Source organism: Rhinolophus sinicus, chromosome 5 (assembly GCF_057876585.1).
Source record: "Rhinolophus sinicus isolate RSI-liver-muscle chromosome 5, RSI-T2T, whole genome shotgun sequence".
In the NCBI taxonomy this organism is placed as follows: domain Eukaryota; kingdom Metazoa; phylum Chordata; class Mammalia; order Chiroptera; family Rhinolophidae; genus Rhinolophus; species Rhinolophus sinicus.
In genome coordinates, this window is record NC_142505.1 from 53,872,180 (window position 1) to 53,897,612 (window position 25,433).

General features: G+C 40.0%; 1 protein-coding gene across 9 annotated transcripts in view; it reads right to left on the bottom strand.

Annotated features, from left to right (window-relative positions):
- Window positions 1-25,433, bottom strand: part of FHIT (fragile histidine triad diadenosine triphosphatase) — a 1,364,996-nt gene that overhangs the window by 236,224 nt on the left and 1,103,339 nt on the right. For 7 of the 9 annotated variants that reach the window (XM_019728377.3, XM_074313199.2, XM_019728375.3 and 4 more), the window contains 2 exons: window positions 15,264-15,409; window positions 12,862-12,891 (listed from right to left, as the gene is read on the bottom strand). In XM_019728377.3, coding sequence (XP_019583936.2) covers window positions 12,862-12,891; window positions 15,264-15,409 — 176 coding nt within the window. Of the gene's footprint in view, window positions 1-12,861; window positions 12,892-15,263; window positions 15,422-17,965; window positions 18,124-25,433 lie in introns of those variants that run through there. The other 2 variants (XM_074313198.2, XM_074313200.2) reach the window with 2 other exon arrangements.

The window sequence follows — 25,433 nt, forward strand, 5'->3', positions numbered from 1 at the left end:
ATACCACTGAGGAGCCGACAAATTCTACCTTCCAACAGTGCCTGTCAACAAGCTCTTCCTAAACTTACGTTTCATTTTCTACACTCTTCATCTGTAGCAAAGACATTCAGACCTGCGGCTCTGTCCTGGAGGAAACCACCTCACGTTCAAGAAACATTTACTGAGAACCTGCTATGTTCCAAAAAACTACAGTAAAGCACTTGCTCCTAAGCCATCTGGATGCCTCCATGTGATTCTAAGCAACATGTTTAAAATGGAAGGGTCAACAAACAGAAAATACCCAGATGGGAAAAAGTTTGGGGAAGGAATAGAAACCATGCTGTGTACACAGTTAAAGACACTGATGAGTCCTTGCGGTGAGAACGGCACACTTCTCCCAACTCATACAAAGTTTCTAGGAAGGAGGGAAGTAAAGAATTAATCCAGACTTCCCAGATTCCAGAGAGAGAGAGACTGAAGAACAAAGACTCCATTCTTGTGACCGCTGGTTCACAGGGAGAAAAAAGGGGGCGGGGACGAAAGAGAAAAAACAAACTTGACTAACTTGAGTTATCAGAAAAAAAAAAAAAAAAAGAGGAATAAGAGAGTTGGTAAAAACGTAAGCTAGCCATCACTGGAAAATTTTTACAGGGAATTATACACTGGATAATACAAATCTAAGACTATAAAACATGGAAGTTGGGTTACTACAAGATTATGGTACTACAACACAAAGAAACAAGCAAATTTAGTCAGTGTGTGACCTTTTAAAGCTACTATGTTGGTTATGCTGTTTACAGAGAAGAATGGGATGTTCACAAATCAAATTATCACAAATTACACGCTTAGCATGTCTATTAATGTAATGACCTTGGGATTTGACTCATAGTCTTCTTTAACCTAATGAGCATGCTGAGTATAATCAATTAGGTTTGCAATTAAAATGATAATTTATTGAACACATTTCCTGCACCCTACCCCTATCTCTTGCTCAGGAAACTGTTGAGTGATCAATATGAGCCCTTCTTCTATAGCTCTCTCTCTCTCTCTCTCTCTCTCTCAGCATTTCTATTATGGATAAGTTATTAAACCTTAAACTTCTTTCCTATTTGTAAGTTTCAGCAAAATTTAGTCAGATTTCAACACAGTGCCAAGGGATAATCAGGACAGTTAGCAGTAATTTATCATTTCTCAGCTGGGTTTTCAAGCTTTCGCTGCCTGTAGAAATCTGTTAGCCAGTTCTGCACAGATCGCTGTGAAATCTCCTTCATCTTTGTGCAAATTGCTTTTCTATTTTCCTGACGTGAGCTGAAAGATGCGTCAATTCATTCCTGAAAACCTAGCCACCGGTGTGCTTGTCACCCGAGTGCAGCTGAGGCCAAGCTTCAGATGAACTACTATAATGGCTAATGGATGAGATGATGCCACAGGCAGCTTTTGTCCAACCTGCTTGGGTTAGAAATTTAAACCAGGCAGTCTCACTTCAGCTTAGAGCTTTAGAAATGTGCACAGGAACCTATAAACATGCCAATATACATGTTACACAGCAAATATTGCCCAGTAGTCCACCAAGGAGGAAAAGCCTCGAAAAGACAATATTTCTACACTACTTCCATGTAAGCAAAGGATTTCATTAAGCCTGAATTGAAAAGGGAGGACCTCGTGTTCATTTACTCGATGGTGAAAAATGAATGCTCAGGGTAATTTCATTTTGAATTGATTTATTTCTAATGGGGGAAAATTGACACTTGGTGGGGAAAGTAAAAAGCAACTCTCTGGGAAGAGCCAGCTAGTCTCAAGTAAAACCCAATTATTTGAACACAGGAAATAAGAATACAGAAGGCAAGCTAGAAGGTCACCTAGGAAAGTCATTCCTTGCAATGAATTCTTTCCTCTTCCCATCCCAACAGACTTTCTCAGAAAAGTATAGACTGACCCATATTTCCAGTTTATTTCTGATACCTAAACCTCATCAAAGTTCACTTTTTGAAATCCAATAGTTATTCGCAATTAGATTGCAAAGTAAATTAAGTCATACATTTCTCAATCCTAGCCCTGTTTGCCACATTCCTAAAATACAGCTTTCCTCCCTCTGGCACTTTATTTCAGTCTCTAAGGCCAGACTCCAAAGCAAGTTACAGACTTGATAATTTGCTACTGTGGTCACAGTAATTGTTTGTAGCCATATTTATGCTTTTATTGGATCTTACAACAATCAATGACAATCCATTGATGTCCCTGACTCTGGGGTTTTCTCAGTCAAGAAATGGGGCAGTGGATTTATCTTTAATGTACTCCCTTAGCACTCCCTCCCGGAGAGAGAGAGAGTCTTGCATATATTAATAAAGGCCAAGAAATGAATGGCATCAGCGCACATATCTTCCCCTGAAGAATTAGCTGGAGGAGAAGATTTAATGCTAAAAAGAAGGGGAAGACTAGATTAACAGGGCCCCTTCTTTACAGCACCACCATCGTTAAAGTTAATGGAATTACCTTGTGGTCATGCACCAAAGGGAGCCTATTGGAAATTAAGCTCTTCCAGGGCCATCGATTCACAGACTTTCACTCAAATATACCTATTGGCATGTGATGAGTATCGCAGATACACAGAAGCACTTTAGAAATTGTTTATTCAAACTGCCAGTTAGGCATATTAAGAAGTAATAAGAACTGAATATTTCACAGGAGATTACCTAGTTGGGGATGTTTTCCATTGGAAGCAGCAGAAAATTCACCTCTGCCTGGCTTAAACAATAGGGGACTTTACTGGATCACATAACCTGACAGTCCAAAGGTAGTGCAGGTTTCAGGACTGGTAAATTCAGCAACCCAATACTGTCACCAAGGATCCAACTTCTTTCTAATCTCTGCCATTCCAGCCTTAGCATCTGTTTCCTTCTAAGGGAGGTTGCCTTAAGAATCCTCAAGTGGCTGCTAGCAGCTGTCAGGGTCACTGCTCTCTTGTTCACAGGCAGTATTAGAGAAAGCTTACCTTCCCACAACCAATGGCTACAAGTTCTCCATGATGCTGGGAACAACCGTCCCTAAAACTGAGGGACTCCCGCACGCTAAGTGGCTTAGGTCAGGATTCCCTCAAATTATTACTGTGGCAGAGAGAAGTGGCTTGGGGGGGGGGGGGGGTAAAACAGGGGATAAGTTAAACGATAGCCCCTGGGTCAAATCCAGCCCACAGCATGCTTTTACAAATAAAGTTTTATTGGAATACAGCTACGCACGTTTGTGCAACTTCATTTACATGTTTTTCTATGGCTGTTTTCCTGCTGGAAAGGCAGTTGTATAATTGCGACAGGGACCACCTGGCCCTCAAAGCCTAAAATGTTTACTATCTAGCCTTTTTATGAAAGCTTGCCAATCACTGAATTAGAACAAACAAGGTTCACACCTGGACCTAGAGATAGATTCAAACACATCCTAACTTCCTGGCTGCTAAATAATGGAGGAGTGCACAAAAGTATGCTGCGGAGACAATCACAGTGCCCATAATAGATATGATACAAAGTCATTCAAATTCTAGAAAGTGGGCTTAGAAAATTAAAATTTAAATCAATGAAGGTGACTCACCATTTTAGGCACACGTGAAATATCATCTGCCCATAGACTACACTACAAACACCAAACACATTTAAAGTAGAATTAGAACCCCTTGCAGTGGTGTGCAAGGCCTCGTGTAACTGCTCTCCTGTCCACCTCTTCCAACTTATTGTCCACCACCTCGCCCTCCACCCAAATTCCTGCCACCTGGTCTTCCGTAATCTCCTAGAATGTGCCAAGCTCTCTCCACTGCTGTTTCCTCCACCCGGAACACAATGCTCTTTCTGTCCCAGCTCCTCACCTGGCTGAATCCTCATCATCCCCCAAGTCTCAGTTTACAGGTCACCTCTTCAGTGGGCCTTTCCTGAGCACCCTTCCTAAAGCAGCTACACCACCCCTACTCTACCCCCACACCCTATTTTCCCCTTTCACAGTCTTCCTAACACTACTCAAAAGCTGCCATCATTTTATTTGTTCATTTGTGTGTAAAGGAAGATACTTAGACAATGAGCTGAGACTGTTCCTTGTCTGCCTCCCCTTCAACTGTACCCCAGTGCCCTGCAGCCCCTGACACATAGTAGGTACTCAGTAAACACTGATATGAATAGAAGGAATTACTATGAACTACACAACTTCTACAGCCTCTTCAGTCTTCCTCTATTATAGCGCTTATTTCAAAGGCTTTCCTTAAAGACGGGAACTCATTCTTCTTGGTCTGACAGGGCCTGTGACAATACCTGGTACACAGTAGGCACTGGAAGAACAAAGATTGAATGCTAGATAGTAAGACCCGAGCAGGCAGGATACTCATTTCCTGGGATGCAGGAACAGGATACCTTTAGCAGAGAGGAAATTCGCATCATTAATCGGGGATCAGGCCTGTTCAGAGCCGGAAGCAGGTCCACTGTGTACTGGGTTTCCAGGTAAACAGGAAGACGAAAGACCGATTTGAAGGCTCCAGAGGGAGATCATTTGCACAATCGGTGACTATACTACATGATTTTCAAGTCCCTCGCCCCTCTGGGATTCTCTGAGTCCTCCTGGGCTCTGAGTTCCTTCCTCAAGAGTGAGTTTCACCTCTGGTCATGTGATGGCAGAGCCGAGCTTGAATCACATTTATTCCTTCATGGCTGAACAGTTTCCTCAAAATTATACTGCTAGAACCTGATTACATCTGGGAATTTATACCATTGACAACCAGCAGATGAATTGAAACACAAATAAAAGGCCCTGATGGTTTTTTTCTCCGGGCACCAATATAGAAAGCACGATAAGAAAATGTTTTTTCAGGGACTAGGTAGTGATATATAGACCCTAGGGTGGGAGATTTGAATGTGAACATTAGGATAAATGGATTTCACCACAAAGTAAAAGAATACTTGGTGAGTTTACTTTGTTCACTCAATGTTGTTTATTCTTCTAAACCACTTTAGGCAAGGTCAACATCCTAAACAACTTCATGCTACATTTTCATGTAACATCAGGAACAAGAAAAGCTTATTTAAAAGAATAAACTACCGGGGAAGAATGGTTTTCATTACTAGAATTTGATAATATTATCTTTATGTTGAATGAGTCTAGAAGGATTTCAAACCATCATTTTTGTCGTTTCCACTGTTGTAGCATCATCTGAATCTGTTTCAGCTGAAATGTCCTATTTCAACCAAAGCACACATTATTTTACGGCCGTTCACCCAACATTCTGTATTTAAGGTGTCTGTGTGGTCTGTAACAGACAGATCATATACTCAGCCCTAATCGAGCACTTATACATAATGTGCCAAAAAAAAAAAAAAATGTATACACATTTTAGGAAAGGAAAACTGTATTAAAATTGTAGTAACATATACCAATAACAAAGATGAATACAAGTCACGTTTGACCTCTGCAATTTCAAGAGGTGCTCAAAGTGGTTACCATCAGCATCCAGACAATTCTGATTACAGAGAATTACTGCTTGAGCAACGTTGACCAAAGTGTTCACTTGCATACATTTTTTTGGCACCCCTGGAATTTAACCAAAACTGTAGAATTGCATGATTAATTGGGCTGAGTTTATTTTACCTTTTCTCCCCTTTTATTTTTTCTTTTACAGAATTGACATTTTAGACAAACCAATTATATAGATGTCACAGGTTGAAAACTCTGAACCAACAGCGAGCTAGTTATGTGGAATGTTACACAATATTTCTCAGGCCCAAACATACAGAGCAAAATAGTGAGAGAAATTCCTTCAGGGATTATTTACTGAACACCTAGTCTCCCATCGCAAAATGACACCAGTGAGTAACCGCCCCTACTGCATCAACTGAGGTAAGAGGGTGATTCTGAACAACAACGTACATCTGTGTAGCATTTTAGGGTCTATAAAGCACTTGACTTTCACACGATATTTGATTTCACAGTGATGAAATAAAACCCCCAAACTCTGAGTATCACATGTAAAAGACAGGGTACTGAAACCTATAAAACATTGACATTAAGAGTATATCTGCAGTACTTGCTATTTTGTGTTACAGATCTCAAAATTAAGTGATCAGCCAAATATCCACTTTGCTGTACATCACAGCCTCTAATTACTAAAGGAATTTGTTTATAGCACTAATAAAAAACTAAACATCTAAAACATATAATTCTGCTATAAACTGACATACAGCAATAAAGCAGCATTTAGGTTAGTTAACCTTCACCTGCATAATAAATTAAACCAAGAGAGTCTTTTGAGTGTTTTCAGATGGAAGTCAATATTATTCCCAGCAGAGCAAAACAAAGCAGATTAATTTGTTTTCAGGGTGACAACATATTTAAAAAAGCCTCTCCTTGAAGATTTCTGGCTGCTTTCTGGGTGCAAAGTGTTTGTAGGAACAGCTGGACACATGACATACTGGAGAGTTGGGCTTTTGGACAGTCCTGGGTTTGAATCCCACCTCCACCATCTGCCAGTTGTGTGTCTTTTTGATAAGTCACTTTACCTCTATAAACCTTGGCTTCCACACGTGTAAAATATTATGCTCAATTTTGAGTGATGTAAGGATTAAGTAAAAATTATAAAACGGATAGCAAACATTATTGAGACATTCCTATGTGCCCAGTGCTGTTTTAAAGGCCTTTACATGCATCAATCCCTTTGGTTTTCACAACATCCCTGTGAGGGAGGATACCACCAAGACCCTGGTTTTATAAATCTTTAAGTGGATGCTGGGGCTATGACAGGTTGAGTTTTGCTGGGTCATATAACTGGTAGGCAATGTATCTGGGATTAAAACCAGGCCATCTGCCTCCACAGTCCTCTCTCTTCATCAGCATGTTTTACTCCTGATGACATTTCCCCTTTACACTCACGTCATGTCCAGCATCCCCCAATCTCACCCACCTAAGCTGCCTGTGAGTTTGAAAGAACAGGGAAATAACTAAATAGGAACAGGAGAATACCAGGGGACTTGGTTAATTTTTCTTTCAATGCTTTGACCCAAATGGTACCATGCAAATCGGAATTAACCAATTAGAAATGGAAGAATGCAATGACTTGAAACCCACTTAGAAGAGGGCTTAAGGGTTTAGTAGACGAGAGGAAGTTTCCCCCAGGAGCCATACAGGCTGATGTTCCCTTCCCCTGGCTTTCCAGGGACTAGGGGTTTTGACACCAAATGATCCGGAAAGGAGGCAGGGAGAATCAGAGACATGCGGCAGGGGGAAAGGGTGGGCTTGGAGGCGTCCATTTCCACATGCACACACAAACCCATTCCCTTGGTACTGAAATTGCTTTAGGTTTACCATTCAGGCAAACTGGATTCATTCTGAGAGCAGAGATGCAAATTGTAAGGCAATTCCACAAGATAAAAGCTCCTTCATCCCGAAGATACTAATTCTTCCTCCATAAATATATGCATTAGGTATAAACATAGGCAAGGCACTTTTCGTCATGGCTTTAATTAAAGGATGAAAGTTTTCTGGCAAATTACTGCTCTCCTGAAATTTTTCTAGATGAAATTAATAAAAAACAGTCAAGTAAAATCATTTTTACTCTTAAGATGTCAGTTTCTCCTTTCTGTGCACTCCACATTTTAAGAATTCACTTGGCTTGAAAACAAGCAGCTTTCTTCTTGTCATTTCTTTGGTGAGTGGCTTTGCACTGGAGTGAATTGTGCAGGGGAATCACTTACGGTGTCTCTTGAAATGCAGAGTCCTGGCTCCCACACCAGAGCTACTGAATCGGCATAAGAGGCAGGCTGACTTCTATTCTGTGAAAACCTATTTCATTCAGGTGACTGAGAAGCACAGCATCGGCTAGCAACTGTGACCTACGCATTTCCACCTGAGGGTAACTGCAGAGGCTAAAAATATCAGGGTATAGATTCCCCCCCCCCCAATTAATAAGACAGATTTCTGAATGTTCAAGTGGTCACTTTTATAACAAATTCAAACTACATGTTCAAATAGCACAATTCATATGATCAGAAGAAAGTTTTCTCAAAAATTTAAGCTGAAAGGCAGTAATTACTAGTGAGAGAATTCAGTGTATAATTAAGTGAACTCATCAGGGCCACAGACAATCTCAATGCCAGGTATAGTCTCTACAACCCAGCCTTCGCCTACTTTACAGATGAGAAAACTGAGGGTAAGATGAAGAAACATGCATAAAGACCTAGTGACAGACAGTATTTGGTAGGCTGGGCTATCTATTCACGTGGGTTTCTCTTCACCATCACTCAGTAAAATAGATAGGGTTTCCACCACTTGAGAAATGTGGAAACAGATGTTCAGAGAGGTTAAGAAGATGGCCCAAAGTCACACAGTTAGTCATTTCATACAGCTATCATTCCCATGGAACCTCTCACGGATGCCAAAGTATATTAACTACTGGACTTTATGAAGCGCTCAAATGTCCTCTATGTACATGAATTAAAAAAGATTACCAAATCTGCATATGGAAAATCTATTCTAGGACCACAGAAACGCCTCAGTGAATGAGTTTGTTCATTTGTTTTATTTTAAAATCACACTCCTTTAAAGAATCCCGTTTCTTGTTCTTCCCTAAGCAATCTGAAAAGTAACTGCTATCATCTCAACAGTTATTAAGAAACACTTCCCACTGCATTAATACTATAAAATTAAATATCTCAGTAGAGGGTTCAAGCACCATAAGCAGAGAAGAGTGTAAGCCATCATATTTTATAAATAGCTCTTATGAGATTCTAGATTACCAGCCTGCCACAAACCTTTCTCTTTAATATACGTACTTGCAACATCTGCCCACCCAAAGATGCACATTGTAATTGCTCCAAAAGATAGCTCCCGTTAAACTTACTAAAAACGGCAGCACCCTTTTTAAAGGGCTGAACATTGCCTTAATGAGTTGGCCAGTTGGAATCACATTTTGGAGTATGATTTTGGTACTTCAATAGTGGAAATGTTGGTCTTTGTCAGTGGGACCTAGAATATGAGAGATTTTTAAAGAAATTCCAGGAAACCCAGACCCATGGCTGCACACTTAGAATACAAGTACGTATCATCTGCTACTTCATGTCGACTGAAGTTAGAAACTCAGGAGCAGAGATTTGTTTTAGCAAGTGAAGTACCACTGTCATCCTCATTTTCCTCCCCACACCACTCCAGAGAGCCAAAGTAAACAAATGGCAGGTCCTCCTGAAGCTCACTTTCTGGAGGGACTAAAAAGGCAACACCGGTAAGGGAACAAAAACAAACACACACAAATAAAAGTCAGTGAAGAATGCCTTGAAGGAAATCAAACAGGATAAGAAGTGAGGAGTTTAGGAGGGCTGCTTCAGATGCTGCGGGGTTGTCAGGGAAGGGGGATAAATACAGCAATCCATGGCTACACATGCATATGGAGATACGTATTTGCCTACGGGGATACATGGCTGACCAGAAGAAAGATTGCTTCTCATCCCTGCAGTGCATCCAAATCATTGCAATCATCACCTGGTAGATAGTAGCGTTCTCTGATTTTTAAACTTGAAAGGAGAGTTAATAATCCCTGAGAAATAAGAAGTCACTTTATTTGCTTCAGTGTTTCCCTTCCCTGCTACAAATGACTTAGTAAACCAGGCCACCCTTGTTTCTCTGCAAAGCGGACTTTCAAGCCCCTGAAACAAAAAATCCTGAAGCGGCACCATGTTCCCGAGTAGAACGCAGTGGTGCATTGTTACTAACAACAACAGTTGCTTCAGGGGAAGAGATCATTACTGTGCTGATTGCTATTACCACCCAGCAGGAGACAAAAGTGGTTTAGAACTGGCCTCACAAGCAATTCCAAGACAGAGACAGAGATGAAGGGAACGGTCATTGCACTTTCCATGGCAGGCTATCAAATGCTGCCTGGAAATGTGCAACCATGTGGATTTCAAAATATGAAATGTTCAGTCTTGAAGTGTGGTTTTCAGAATCGGGCAGCTGACTATTGAAGATGCTGCTTTGCTCCCTGGAGGGGCTGGAGACTACAAGACTGGCTTCCCTGGGTCAAGTTTAGGTGGCCATCACCACCTACTATGTTATCACCATAAAATAGCAAAGCTGGTAAATACCTACAGTCTGAAAAAAAAAAAAAAAAATCACGGGGTGTGCTTATTAACAGTAAAGATCCCCAAGCCCCAACCAACCACAAAGATTCTAAATCAGTAGATGTAAAATAAAAACTGAGAATCAACTTTTTTTTTTTTTTTATGCTAACACCAAAATCAATTTTCACATATGTAGTATAAGAATCACACTTGGAAAAACATAGATTAGGCAACTTTCGTTATGAAGACTTGGTCTGAAAGGACGGTTTTCAAAACTCTGCCATCCATTGAGGGTTTTATATGTATGTATATGGTTATTTTCTTTTAGCCATTTTATATCCCACAAAGAATTTGAGATGGACCTGCTAACTTGTATAGGGGAAACTCTGTGATAGGAAACAAATGAAAGAAGTCAAAAACAATATAATCTACTAATGTAAAAAAAAAAAAAGTTGAACGTAAAAAAAATCAACTTAAGCTAAATAATGGTGGTGATAATAATAACCATATTCCATAATTCATATATACATACTATATGCTAAGAATTACTCCATCCTCACCACTGAAAATAACAAAACCATTAGAAATTTCAGCCAGAAAACTGGGACATCAAAAAAGTAGTTACTATTGGCCAGCCCGGTGGCTCAGGCAGTTGGAGCTCCATGCTCCTAACTCCGAAGGCTAACGGTTCGATTCCCACATGGGCCAGTGGGCTCTCAACCACAAGGTTGCCAGTTCAATTCCTCGAGTCCCGCAAGGGATGGTGGGCTGTGCCCCTGCAACAAACAACGGCAACTGGACCTGGAGCTGAGCTGCGCCCCCCACAACTGAGACTGAAAGGACAACTTGAAGCTGAACAGCACCCTCCACAACTAAGATTGAAAGGACAACAACTTGACTTGGAAAAAAAAGTCCTGGAAGTACACATTGTTCCCCAATAAAAGTCCTGAAAAAAATAAAAAGAATATAAAAAAAGTAGTCACTATTGAAGTCAGAGCGTCTACAGCTGTGGTGTTCAGCCCTGGTAGACTTAGTGCTTTATAAAAAAATTTATGTTTTATTTTTTTAAAATTGAGAAATACTCCAAATACCATAAAATTCACCATTTTAAAATGTACAATTCAGTAGTTTTCAGAATAGTCAAAAAGTTGCGCAACCACCACCACTTTTAATTCCACATTTTCATCACCCCACTAAGAAAACAAAGAAACCCTCACCCATCGGCAATTACTTTCCAGTCGCTTCTCTCTCCAGCCCCTGGCAACCACTCATCTACTTCCTGTCTCTATTCAAAGCCTGCTTGTATAGGAAACAATTTTAACATCCCCTTCAGAATTCTGAAATGAAATTTTGAGATCCTATAATCTATATATTCATATAAATATTGGATAGGTTTACTGTGTGCATATTATCAATCTGTGCATTACCCTTGATTTGGTTTGTGCATTCTCCCAAGGTACTAGCTGTGCCTCCACAGCCTTACTTTCAAGGCCTGAAGGAATTCCATCAGACGGATATTGCATAATGCATCCCATTAATCTGGTGTTATTGGAATTTACATTTGAATATTGAGTTTTTAAAAAACTAGTAACCAGATTTAAACATTTGTGTTTTGCTTCTCAAGAAACAATTTCAAAAAGAAGCTACTCCTATTATTATACTCTTAGCGTCTGCATATTTAGCAGCTTGGCATGGGGGTGGAGTAAAGCTGTGAGTGCCCTCTGCCCTATCACATCCTATGTCTGGAACAACCACAAGGCTAGCTCTCTTTTTGATCATAAGGAATGTGGTAACAGTCCCTACAGGACATTTGCTCCTCAAAAGTACTTCCTACAGATTCTATTTTAAAAGTCCCAAGGTAGCTAAGCAAAACATTAAAGCCATATGCAAAGTAAGATCAAAAGAGAACTATGTTTATTTGACATTGTTTGATGCCAAGCATTACCTTACCCACTCACAGACAGGATTAGAACCATACAACTTTATTTCACAAAGTATAATATTAGCATCCCAGCTTGATTTGCTTCTGATTTCTAGCATCAGAAAAAATAATAACAATAATAACTTTTTCTATGATTTAGGCATAGGACCCAACTGCCTAGGAATTTGCATTTGTGTAAACGGGGTTGACATGCAGCTTCAGAATCTGCCAGGATTTTAGTCTTTTATTTTATTATACTAGGGAAGCAAGGACTATCTTTAAAAAATCCTCCTTTACTCTTCTAGCACACTTAAAAACTCATCTTGGAGCTCCACTGATTCCATTAGGTTAGAATTTGGTATTAAGTATGAAAGGAGGAAAAGGAGGTATATGTGGGTAAAGACGGAGAACAGAGAGAAACACGGGACGGGGCAAGGAGTGATGGGAGAACCTGGGCTCCATCCAGGAGCCCTTCATGCAGGAAGCAAGAGGCAAACGCAGCATGTGTAGAGCTGGAGGCGTGTCAAAGATGCCCAGCTTACAGTGGGACCCAGCAACCCACACCTGGCATGTGCTGTTTCCTAGATACTCCTTCATAGGAAGTCCTCGGACTTCACATTCTGGTTTAGGACTCTTTGATTTAGTTTCTGTGTTAGCATTTGCCCAATAATAATTTTATTACAGAAGGTAAATGTCTTGTAAACTAATGGGAAACATATTGCTTGGCATAGTCTATAATGTCAGGATTTATGTTTCTAACGCCGAGGGTCTCTCTGACCTCGAAGATAACACAACGGAACAGCATGTGCAGCAAATGACTCCGTGTGATTTTGTATTAGTTCTTGTAATTGCCCTTTATTAATTGGCATGCACATAATAAGCACTCACCTTCACAGTCTGTCCGGCTTCAGGGCCATCCTAGAGTAGGGGGAAAACAAACAAACAAACAAAAAAACACAGAGGTGAGACCAGACAGTTGGTATCTCCTGCTTATTCAGAAATATTGCCTGTTAATAATTTAGATCCAATTTCATTCTGTGTTAATTTATAGTATTCACATGGGAACCATTCATGTCAAATGTGTGGGGCCAGACAGTTCTCCATTTTCTCCTGAGAGTAAGTGAGAAGTTATCTATAAAAATGATATAAATTATCCAGCGAGCCAACCCCTTTGCTACTTTTCATGCTCTTTGCTCTCGGCCATGGTTTTAATTGCATTAGAGGAGAGCTGAAAATGTTCAAGGAGGTAAAGTATCACACCTTTTGGTTTTCTTTATATCAGTTGCAGTTTAATTAATGTCTGACTACTTTAAAACTCTACTCAGGAAATCTGCTACAAACATAATTCATTAAGAATATGGGTTATCTCATATGGGACTAGCTCCCCTAGTGTGCCCTCTCCGGCTGTGCTGACTTTTGGGGAAAAAGATGGAAGCATTCATTTCACCTGGGCCCTTTTCTCATTCTGGTTCCTTCTCTCATCTCTCTGAAGCCCAACTAAACAATTTGCTTAGTTGAAAAGCAGCAAATTCGCCCAGTCACCAGACACGATACAAAGTCAAAGCAAGGGCTTAGCTGATTTTGAGATAACACAAAAAGCAATGTCTCTACCACCAGAAATTCCAAAATTGAATTAGAACTTTGCAAATTTGGGTAAGTCTTTCCACCTCTATGATCTTGACTAATGAGGTAAGAATTCTGGCTCCACTGTGGGCCAGGATTAAACAGATCTATACAATCAGTGGTTTTCAAACTTGGAGACCCAGCCCTTTTAGTGGGTCAAGAAGTTAACTTATTGGGTTGTGATCAGCACTAAACCCAAAGAAATCAGATAATAGGACAAAAACTACTAGAGTACATAGAACAAGTAAACATTGTTTTGTGAAATGTTGGTTTCCTATATCTATGTATGTGTATGCGGGGGCATACATGATTGTGAAATAAATACATATCTTACTGTGGGTTAAAGTTCAAAGAAGTTTGAAAACACTCCATATATATAAGTACCTAAAGCACAAGGCAGTTCCTATATTTATGGAATTAATTTTCTAGTGAATCATGTTAGATAACCAGCACTAGCCATTTTCTATAAATGTGAATTTTCTTCTAGTATTTCATTAAACAGTGACAGATGTCTTCACCCATTTGCCTTCATTTGGTCTCTCTGGAAACATGATTTGCAGCATAAGCTTGATAACCCCCGCCACCCCCAACTTATCTACTTGTTTGAAAGTGACTCATAGGGTGTGACATACAACACACACACACACACACACACGCACACACACACACTGGATTTCACAGGGGAGTTTAGATACTATTAACACAGACATAGTGGCCAATAAAAAATTGTCTTGTTTTCCTTTGTTTTTTTTTTTTTTGAGAAGCAGATGAGGATTTTTAGTCAGAGTCTTTAAGACCTCAAAACAGTGGCTTTTTTCAGCTGTTCCCTTTGGTAAAGAGCTGAGGAGGATAGAGGAAGGATGTTAAAAATTCAGTTTAACTAAAACACTGAGTACAAGGTCTCATATTATGGGATAATCCATCCCTTTCCAAAGGGTTATTGCAGAGTCACCAATTTTCAAGGCCACAAAGGACTATAATGTATTTTGATACCCCCAGCTCTTTTCATGGGGCACCTGACGGCTCATGGTACACGCTAATGATTGACTCAGTTCCTGTAGCTGGGGATACCATGAACAGCCTCCTCCCACATTCCCAAGTGCTGACTCAACTTCTGCCTAAAGGTCTCCAGTGATTGGGCGTCTCGTTTCTTTACTAGGAACCAGGACACACCAAACAGTCAATCAATCCACCTTCTGACCATTCCATGATGAATCAGAGGCTTGATTTACAGATAGAGAAAAGGTTTGCCCTCTGTGGACAAGCCCTCATCTAACATGCACATCGCTACATCCCTGGAAGTACAGCCGGCCTAAGCCCATGCGGTGCTTAAAATATAGTTACCACAGAAGGAAAATGACTTGTTCAGCCCTAGTTCTAGTAAAAGATCTAGAACGTTGTACTGTCTATTACATTTCTTGTCCATTACTCCCACTTGTTTTGTAAACAATGCTGCAGACATTGTCTCAGCTGATATTCCACAATCTACCTCGTGACCAATGGACAGTAGGACGTACTGGATTAGTAACAGATTTTTCGGCTACTATGTAAGACACAAATAACCACAGCTGCCTTCCCAGTGCAACGATAGGTTAAAAAAGGAAGAAAGTTCAATGCTAGGATTTGAAGAGAAAGAAAACATCATTTCCAAGCATCTGTACGCTCACCTGCATGGCAAAGGTAAGAGAAGTCCCCTGGAAGTGCTTCTCCACCACCGACCCAACTCTCTGTGTTGCCTGAAACAAATCAGCCACTTCATCGGGATTCAGATCTCGGAAGCGCTCCACTGGCCGAAGGGGACACACGAGGACATCTGCAGTGAGGTCTGTTAAGGGACACTCGGCTTGCTTTGGGTATTTTTATCAAGAAGTTTGTGCCCACAGTATTGAATCCCCCTGGCCCAGGGCCTGAACTCTCAAAGACTGAAAAAAATAAAGGAACAAATACTTACCAACCACGGAACTCCAAGGAGTTCAAAGAAAGCTTACAAACATGGTTAATGGGTTGTTTTTTATTTTTAAGGAAAAGCTGTGGTGCACTGAAGAAATTCTGTTAAGAGAAAGGGACATTCGTGTTCAGAGAGACTCAGGTGCTGGCTGAGAAAATTATGGCAAAAGGCAAGATCTATTCCAGACCATTATTTCCTGACCTCTTTTGTAAGGCTGTGTCTTCTGAAAAAGCCAGAGGCACTGGGCTGAAAAAGCAACTGGAATATCCAGCTTGTTTCTCTACATAGAACATTGTGATTAAAATTAAAATTTCAAAAATTGTTTAGAGAAATATGTAATGAAAATGCAATTGTAGTTTCATTTATTTTATTGTTAAAAGGAGTGTAGACATTCTGAAAACGTACAGTGAACTTCATCTATAACCAAGAGATGTGCCATGTGGTTAAACAATTTATGACAAACTTTCCTCAAACTGATCATTAAGAATTCAAGAATGCAGTTGAAGGTAAATCATTAATTTAAGAAAAGGGTTGTTTGCTTTTGCAAACAAAACGATCTTAATGCATTCTGTAAGTTAGACAAGTCAACATATTTACATTATTAGTCTGAACAAACAACAAGATCTAGAGAAAAAAGGTATATAAATGTGAGCGTTTGTTGGTAGCAAATTAATATTTAATGTTATGTCATCAATAACACTTCAGTTCTTTTTTGTATTCTACATATGTATACACACAAGATCCATTAATTTTTTTTGTTTTCTTTTTTAGATACTAGCAGGATAAAAAAGCATCCTAATGGTCTTTTCTGTCTCTTTCTTTTTTCCTTTTTTCTTGTTGTTTTAAGAGAACATGCTTCTGCCTGGAGCTAAGCAGCTAAGGGTCACAATAAAACCACAATTCTACAATTGCTAGTCTCACCAGAATATCAAGATGTGAGCCCATCTTACTATTGGTAGGACTCAGGGCCCAAGGGGGAATGCACTGAGCTCAGCTGGGCAGGCCTGATTTCCATAACAGAAAGGGGAAAAAAGAAAGAGGGAAAACTGATTAATTTTGCTCATAATCAGGAAATTCATGTCAACAGTAAAGTAGGAAAAGGAGCATTTGTTTAATCTGAGTTCATTTTTCAAGAGAGGAGAAGGGAGGACTTCACCCCACAGGGCATCTGATACTTAAAAAGATAATTATCCTTCTTTGGCAGGGCTGCTTTATTATCATGGGTCAATGAACCGTTTAGAAATGAAGAATTTCCTTTCATTTCTTTTTAGCAGATTGCCAGTCTCTACTCCCACTGAGTTGCTTTCCTTTGTTAAAAGAGACCTTTCCCCATCTTCTTCTTCCCTGCTTTAATTTACACCCTCCCATAGGCCCTGACTTCACCAAACCACAGCAAGGTGACAACTTTTCAAGCTTCCAACAATATCCATAATTGCTGTAGTAGGCTATGTCTACATACAGCAACTGGGTGGGGAAGGAACATTTTATTTAAACAATCGCTTACTGTGAAAACTGGTGGACAAATCTGACAATCTTTATATCTAATGTAACTTTAGTAATATCAATGACGTCTGAAAAAAACTTTTTTAATGCCATAAAAGCATCTTATTATATCACCTGTCCTTTTTGCTTATCTGATGCTAAGGTTTGGCTTGACCCAACGTTTAATGATTCAAAATGTTTATGAAATCAAATCAAAATGTCTAAATCTGTCAGATGTTTTATACTGTGTAGTATATACAACCTCAGAGTGATACATCACATACATTTATTACTTTATTAAACATTAATGATAGTAATACAACATGGCACAAAACAGTTGAACAGCCTAAACACATTCTCATTTAGGTGACGATTTTTCACCAGCCAATTTAGGCAACATTGCCCTGATAGATTCACTCTGTGACTCAACCCTTTGTTAAGAAGTCATCTTATCTACATCACACACACACACACACACACACACACACACACACACACATTCACACATGTGTTTCTATGCAAATAAGACAAAACAGAGATAACTTTCAAGGGTGATTATTTGGGCAGATATTTATGTGGGTGATGATTGTCTTTGTTTTGTTGGGACCCAGAGGAGTGCCAAACAGGCACCTCAACCTGCAAGTGGCTCCACAGGTACACAGGTAGGCTCCACACACCTCTGCAGGGAGATAGAAGGGTCTGGAGTTTCACAGGGCGGGGGTCAGGGGGTGGTCTGTGGAGCTCTGCGTGCTGTGTGAGCAGATGACCTGACCAGCAGCAGATTCACTATCCAAACACACTCCCCAAGCCATTCTAGGCACTAACTGGGCATCAACAAGTCAAGATCAAACATTTTCCTTCGGGTCCTTTAAAGCCAAAGCAGAAAAGAGCCTATGCCTAACCTCCCCACAGGCCACATCCTGACCGATGCCGACCTACCTCTTTTTTTCCCACCTCTCTCGTGCATCCTACATGCATTCCATGTTTGCTTTCTTTCTGTTTCCCAAACACACTAAGCTCCTTCCCAGAGCCGGAGCCTTTTTCCTGGCTGTTTGTTCTGCCTGGAATTCAGTTCCCCATGATCTTCACGTGCTCGCTCTTATTATGCAGGTTCTAATTCCGATGCCACTCTCTTAAAGGAACATTTAACTGCCAGGTGGTTTAAATGGCTATGTGCTTACTCACTCTTGTATCATCCCATTTGATTCTTTCCGTAGCCTTTGCTACCAGCTGGTAGATTTCTTGGTTCATTACTACCTACTCGGATGAGACTGTGAACTCCGTAAGTGTGAAAACTTTGTCCTGTTTACTGCTATTGCACCACCACCTCTAATACCAGAGACACTTAATGAATGTTGCCGGAATGATTGAATAAATCACAAACCAGACCCTCCTATCTGCCACCTCTGAGTGCTAAGACCCTGATAAAATGGAGACAACATTCATTTACTTTTCATTTATCTATACAAGATTGGAATAGTCTACAAGTTTTTGTTTTTTCTGTTTGTTGGTTTTAATTTAAAGAGGTTTATCCTTAATATCTAGCATAGTTAGAACTAATGCTGGATGAGAGCTGGAGAAATGTAAATTCATTTGTAATGTAAACTAATTTTCATATGAGCCCAAAGGAAATACAATTATGAAGGTAAAATCCTTTTCAAAAACAATTTTCTAACAGAAAGAAGTGGTTTCTAACGTATTCAGAGTCTCAAATAAACTATATATAGAAAAATGCTGCTTTATAGACTGTGGTTACGAGATGTATTTCATTTGTTCATTCAATGAACAGCGAGTATCTGTCAAGTGTCGACGTTGTGCTACCGTGTTTCCCCGAAAATAAGACCTCACCGGAAAATAAGCCCTAGAATGATTTTTCAGGAGGACATCCCCTGAACATAAGCCCTAATGCGTCTTTTAGAGGAAACCTTAATATAAGACCTGGTTTTATTTTCGGGGAAACATGGTAGGTGCGCTGAATAGCAGAGGGGAGTATGAAGTTGCTCCTTTCCTTCCAGTACAGGAGACAGACACTGAAACAGACAACGGCAGTTTTGTGGGAGGCACCGATTAAGCACAGAGGGTCACAGAAGCAGAGAGGAGACCCAGCGCAGTGGAAACCTGGGGCACCTTGTAAGGCAAGGGTCCTGGGGTAACTGTAAGTAACTTCTGAGTGCGATGGAGTATCCCATGGCTACCTGAAAATATAAACAGGTTCCTAATGGATTTAAAGCAGGCTAGCATACTTGCTGCAAAGAGCCAGATGTAAATATTTTAGGTTTCATGGGCCATATACCCAAGCAACCTTAGACAATACAAACACTAGTGGGTGTGGCTATATTCCAGTAAACCTTTATTTACAAAAGGAAGAGGCCAGCCAGGTTTGGTCCATAAGTCTTAGAGTGGCAATCCACAGTTTAGAGGAATCACATTAGAAAGATATAACTAAAGGAAACCGGAAGTGTTTGGTGGTCTATTCCTCTTTTCCTAAGCTGAGGACTATAATGTTATCCTAATAGCATATTAGATAAAGATAATTGTATGATATCTGACAATTAAGTTCATGAACTTGTTGCAATGTTGTTGCTAACGTTTTTTTATATCGGAGGGATTATTCATTGTGAATTTGTACCAACTGGACAGTTAACCAAGTTTACTATTTGGAAGTGCTGAAAAGGCTGCGTGTAAAAGTTAGACAACCTGAACTTTTCGCCAACAATTCATGGCTCTCGTATCATGACAATGCACCAGCTCACATGGCACTGTCTCTGAGGGAGTTTTCAGCTAGGAAACAAATAACTGTGTTGGAACACCCTCCCCACTCACCTGATCCGGCCCCCAATGGCTTCTTTCTTTACCCAAAGATAAAGGATATATTGAAAGGAAGACATTTTGATGACAATCAGGACATCAAGGGTAATACGATGACATCTCTGATGGCCATTCCAGAAAAAGTTTCAAAATTGCTTTGAAGGGTGGACTAGGTTCTGGCTTCAGTGCATAGCTTCCCAAGGGGAGTACTTCAAAGGTGACTATAGTGATACTCAGCAATGAGGTATGTAGCACTTTTCTAGCGTGAGTTTGCAAACCTAATCGTCAGACCTTACAAAATTTAACTTTCTAAGAAAAATATCTGAGCATGGCAGAGCATGTTTATGACCCTGTACAATGTTTCTGATGCTTTTAAAGGCTAATCACAACCAGAATATGTGTTACAGGATTGACAACACATAATAAATCATGAGAATCACTTCCCAATGCAACTAAAGGACTTTCTGTCATCTCTAATCGAAAAAATGAGGCATATCATCTGCAAACACATGAGAGTACCAAAACTGTGTTATTCACAAATTCACAAATGAGAATAAAAATATGTATTTTCTCCAAATAAGCGCATAAGCCCTGGAAGAAAACACCATGATGCTTGAAGACGGAAGGTATCATGTGCTACATGTTTCTTTTAGATGAACAACTCAGGGAAAGCAAATTAATTTTGAAGAACAGCAGACAGTTCTTGTAATTCTACTGCCACTGTTTATATGCCAGTTGTTTTAAGGTAATGTCACAGATGCAGTGTAATTTAATTCGGAGACTCTTACATTTTGTTAAAGGCAAAGCCCATATTATACATCGGCTATGAGGACACATTTTCTCTTGGGTCCTCTTTGCTTGATATTAACACCTCTGAAGAAACATTTTAGCCAACATACATGATAATCCTCAAAGAAGTTAATCTACTGAATTTAACTTAATATATGTTTATGCAATACTCATCATGCGAGAAAACCTGTGAAAGAGATAATCAAATGGAAACTGGTCTCTCCCTACAAAGTAAAGTAGAGACATCCATTTACTAACAACTTTTTTAAAGAGAAGAGGGATAATTACAATTTAGTTCCTATGGTTGACAAAGATTCCTTGTAGTAGAGGAGAATCAAAGAAGACTTCTTAGTGTAGGTGAGATTTAAAGTGGACTTTACAGATGGGGGAGTAATTGAACTAATGGGTTGGCTGGCAACCTACCCGCCCATCCATTCTGCGGCGAGAGCCTTCTCTCAGTCCAGGGTGTGTACTACAGTGTAGGATGCTAAGATGAATACAACAGAGTAACTGACCTTGAAGAGTTCACACTCTGATGTCGCAAAGTGTCATACCGTATAAATAGATCGTTGCAACACAGACAGATGAGCACTATTGATAGAAATCAGTACAGAATGTTGCAGGAGCACAGAGGGGACAGAATCTAACTCTGCCTATGGGTTAGATAAACTTTTCAGTGGGGGCTTACGTTTCAATTTTCTAAAATCAGCAACTATTTCTCCAAATGTGGGCCAAATCTGTCCTTAAACATGACCTAGCAATTAATGGTTAGCTTCAAGGAAAGTTGTCAGGCATTTCTCCTTCCGCCAAAATCACTGTTTCATTTATATATGTACTCTCATTTACTTAATCTTTCCTACCAACCCATAAAATACTAATATAATTCCTATTTTGTAGATGAGGAAATTGCAGCTTATAGAAAATACAAAACTTGTTCAAGACAGCGCACACCCACATGAGACTAAAACTAGGATTCAACCCAAATCTGTCTGATTCCAAAGTCCAGTTTATTAACTGTAGCACTGTGATGTCACACTTTTAATAGCTGTCATCATTAATCTTGCCTGCCCTCTTATTAAAAGTATGCCCTGCATTCCCAGAGTCTGTTTGTTCATGGAAGAGAATCCTGGGTTTCATGAAATAAAAGCTATTGTGCGAAATTGGTAAAGGCCTGAGAAAGCAGAGAAGAGATACAATCCCATGGTGAAAGGAGCTCTCAGTGACGGGCAAAGGAGGGAGTGAGTATGTCCTCATCCTAACAGAAAACTGTGAGTATGTGAGTAAGAGGATCAAGAATCAGAAAACCGTCTTGCTCTAGGAGTTCAGTGGGAGGAAGTAAGGAGAGATGCAGAGCCTACATTTTGGCCCTTTTCCATCTTTGAACTTGGGTTGCTTCAAGATAACTTTGGTTCCCCTGGGCTGGCAGACTCCAGAGGAAGATTAAATATTATACCCAATGTCAATGGATCACACTGTCAAACACAATGAAAAATCCCTTTGATTTTGGACAGTGTAATTATTGGGAGACATGGACTTTCTCATAGCATCATTTACATCACCAAAGACTACCAGAAACTTGGTCATGCCTTTTCTTTCCCTCTGCTTCTTCACTCTCCCCACCAGCCCAGGAGTGACTGTCTCTGTCCTTTTGGATGTAAACACTTAGGGTGTGTTTGCCATGTTACAGTGGTGTGACAACATGTCAAGGCCTGTGCTGAACTCTTGCTGACACATAGCTAACCCAGAATACGCACAATTAAAGACAGAAATCAAATGGAATCCTTGCACTAGTCAAGTACGTAAAGTTGTTATGGTAGATTATTAACAAATACGACTACAAGAATTCTTCCCATCCTACATTCCCCTTTGCAAAGTGGCTTTGCTCCTCTTCTCATTAAGAGTTGGAGCCTGTTTCCCCTCCCCTTGAATTTGGGCTGGCCTTGTAACTTTCTTTGATCAGTAGAATGTGATAGAAGTATTGCTATATGATTTTCCAAGTTCAGGTATTAACAGAATTTTCAAATTCTGTGTTTTGTCCTCTTGAAACCCTGAGACTGGCAAGCTATGCAAAAGCCCCGCTAGTCTGTTGGAGAACAAGAGCCAGATGGAGAGCTAAGGTACCTCAGCTGATAGCAGCACCAATTGTCGGACCTTCCAGACTCAAGAGAGCCACAGACTATTTCCAAACTTCTGTATCAGTTATCTATTGCTGCATAGTAAACTACCCTAAAAACATAGGGGCTTAAGACAATATTGCTTTGTTTTCTTATCATAATTCTGTAGGTAGTTTTTGCTGCTGGTCTCACCTGGGCTCACTCATGCAACTGCTCTCAGTTGGCAAGCAGACTTGAGGCTTGGCTCAGCTGGGTGCACTGGGCCCCCAGTCTCCATGCTCTTTCATCCCAATCCAGAGGCTGAATTTCTAATGTCTTTTAAGATAAGTTCCCCTACCTCCTATTGATCAAAGGAAATCACAAGCCAGCCCAAGTTTAAGGTACAGAAATAAATTCTATCTCCTGATAGGAGGCGTGGAAAGACCACATTGAAAAGAGATACGGGCACCGGAAGTCATGTAGCATTGGGGGTCATTATTATAAGAATATACCACATTTGGTGACTTGGAAAAGAAGTTCTGGGGATTTTGCAAAATTGCGCAGGTACCCAAGGTATCTTGGAAGTTCTAGTGAGTGTATACGGCCATGACATTTTAGAGCCAGAGTGGATCTTCAACATTATCCTACCCTAATACCCTCCCTCTCGGATGGAAAAAAAAAATTGGGTGAGAAAAGTTAATTGATTTGTTCAAAGTTGCACAGTTAGAGGCACCACTGGAATTGAAACTCAGCTGTCTGGCTTCCCAAAGCAAAGCTCTTTCCATTACAAGTGAGATGACAAAAGGCTGCACCTCAGCCACTATGTCCCAATGCTAAACTTAACAGCAGACATCACTAATCAACTACACAATTCTCTCTTTGAACCGCAGAGACTCAGAATCCTGGTCGATCCTGACCTCTTAGCAGTCACCAACAATCAGAGTGGCCATGTAACACGAGATGGATGTGTTGTTTCTGTGGCCTCCATACTGTCTCATGAGCCACAAAAACAACTACAAATACCTGGTGGAGTCAAGAACAAAGGGAGATTCTGTGCAAGTGAGAATCTCCCCAACTACATCAAATGTTCATTATGTTGCTACATTTTTATTCAAAGTAAACTTGATAAGTTCAGAATTTGCTCATCAAAGATAATAACTGATGATTAAAAATAATGTTATGAGCATGTCTATGACAAATATGAAATATTTAAATATAGTGTCATGACAGAGAAATAGAAATGTACTAATTTAGATGATTAATTCAAGAAGACAGCAGAATATTATTCTCAGACTTGCTCCCATTTGTTTTTCTATATCTGATCTATTCTAGGGATTCAGAACATAAAAGTCACTAAAATAAATCAAACTATCAAAATGTCATTGATTCTGATGTGGTTGATGAGCACGTGAACATTTGAATATGGAGCAAGTACGTGTCAAATCATATGGCAAAGAATTAGTCATTCTTCTAAGCGAATAAAAAAGAATATTCTATATCCATCTCTGCTGCAGATCAGTATGCAGTTCAGTGACAAGCGAGGAACTTCCCAGCTTGCATTGCAGACTGCTGCAGACCCTGTGTAATGAATTACTTGCTCTAACAAAAAATCCTCGTCTTTGCAAATATTTAAAGTAAATCGTAATGTCACTTCAAAAAACAACAACAGGATGGACTGTGAAGAGTGTTTTAAGAGAAAATTCAATTTATTTGATTTCAATAGCACAGTTTTAGAGCTTTGTATCAAAGTAGGTGGCATCTCAAAAAGTAATCTAGTATTCACAATGTAGGCACGTCTTGAATTTTCTTATCAGAAAGGTAGAGATATTACTCCCCAAATCACCAAAAATTCTGAAGAAGGATCTTGCCAGTTTGGGCCACACCTTTCTTCAGTGGATATTAACGTAACCATTTGAGTAACTCAATAAAGACTTCACAAGATATCCATCAACCATAAGCATAAATGGCAGGAACACAATTTTAAGCAAACTTTATTTCCAGAACTTAAATTCCAGGACAGAATGACTGAGATCATGATTGCACTCTGCTTGTATCTGGATCTCAAGACAAGCTTCTCAGGAGTATCTGCAAGAATCCTCATGTTTGTCCTGGAGAATGCTCTAGGCCAAAGATACCAGAGTCCTCATTCATGTGGGGGAAGGGAAGCCAGTATTCTTCCTTAAGCAAATCTGCCCTGAGCAACCCCCAAAACTGCACTGCTTTGGATACTCAGAAGCGAGAGTCACATCCACAGGGGAAAGTAAGCAGCCAGTTTTCAAAGAAAGCAAAATGAAAGACGAGCCTGCAGCCTGGCAGGACTCTGGTGCACTTTCTTCGGTTTAAATTGCAGATCTTATTCAGTGAATTGTTTCAAGGCCAAGGAATCCTACACTGATTATCCTAAGAGAATGAGAATTAGACAAAGGCATGCTTATATTAAACTAAATATGCGGGGAAAGTGAGTAATATCAGAAGTTGTGACAATTACATTTGCAAACTCATCCTAGAAAAAGCGCTACATACCTCATTGCTGAATATCACCATGGTCACCTTCGAAGTACTCCCCTTGGGAAGCTATGCACCGATGCCAGTGCCTAGTCCACCCTTCAAAGCAATTTTGGAACTCTTTTTCTGGAATGGCCATCAGAGCTGTCATCATATTACCCTTGATATCCTGAATGTCATCAAAATGTCTTCCTTTCAATATTTCCTTTATC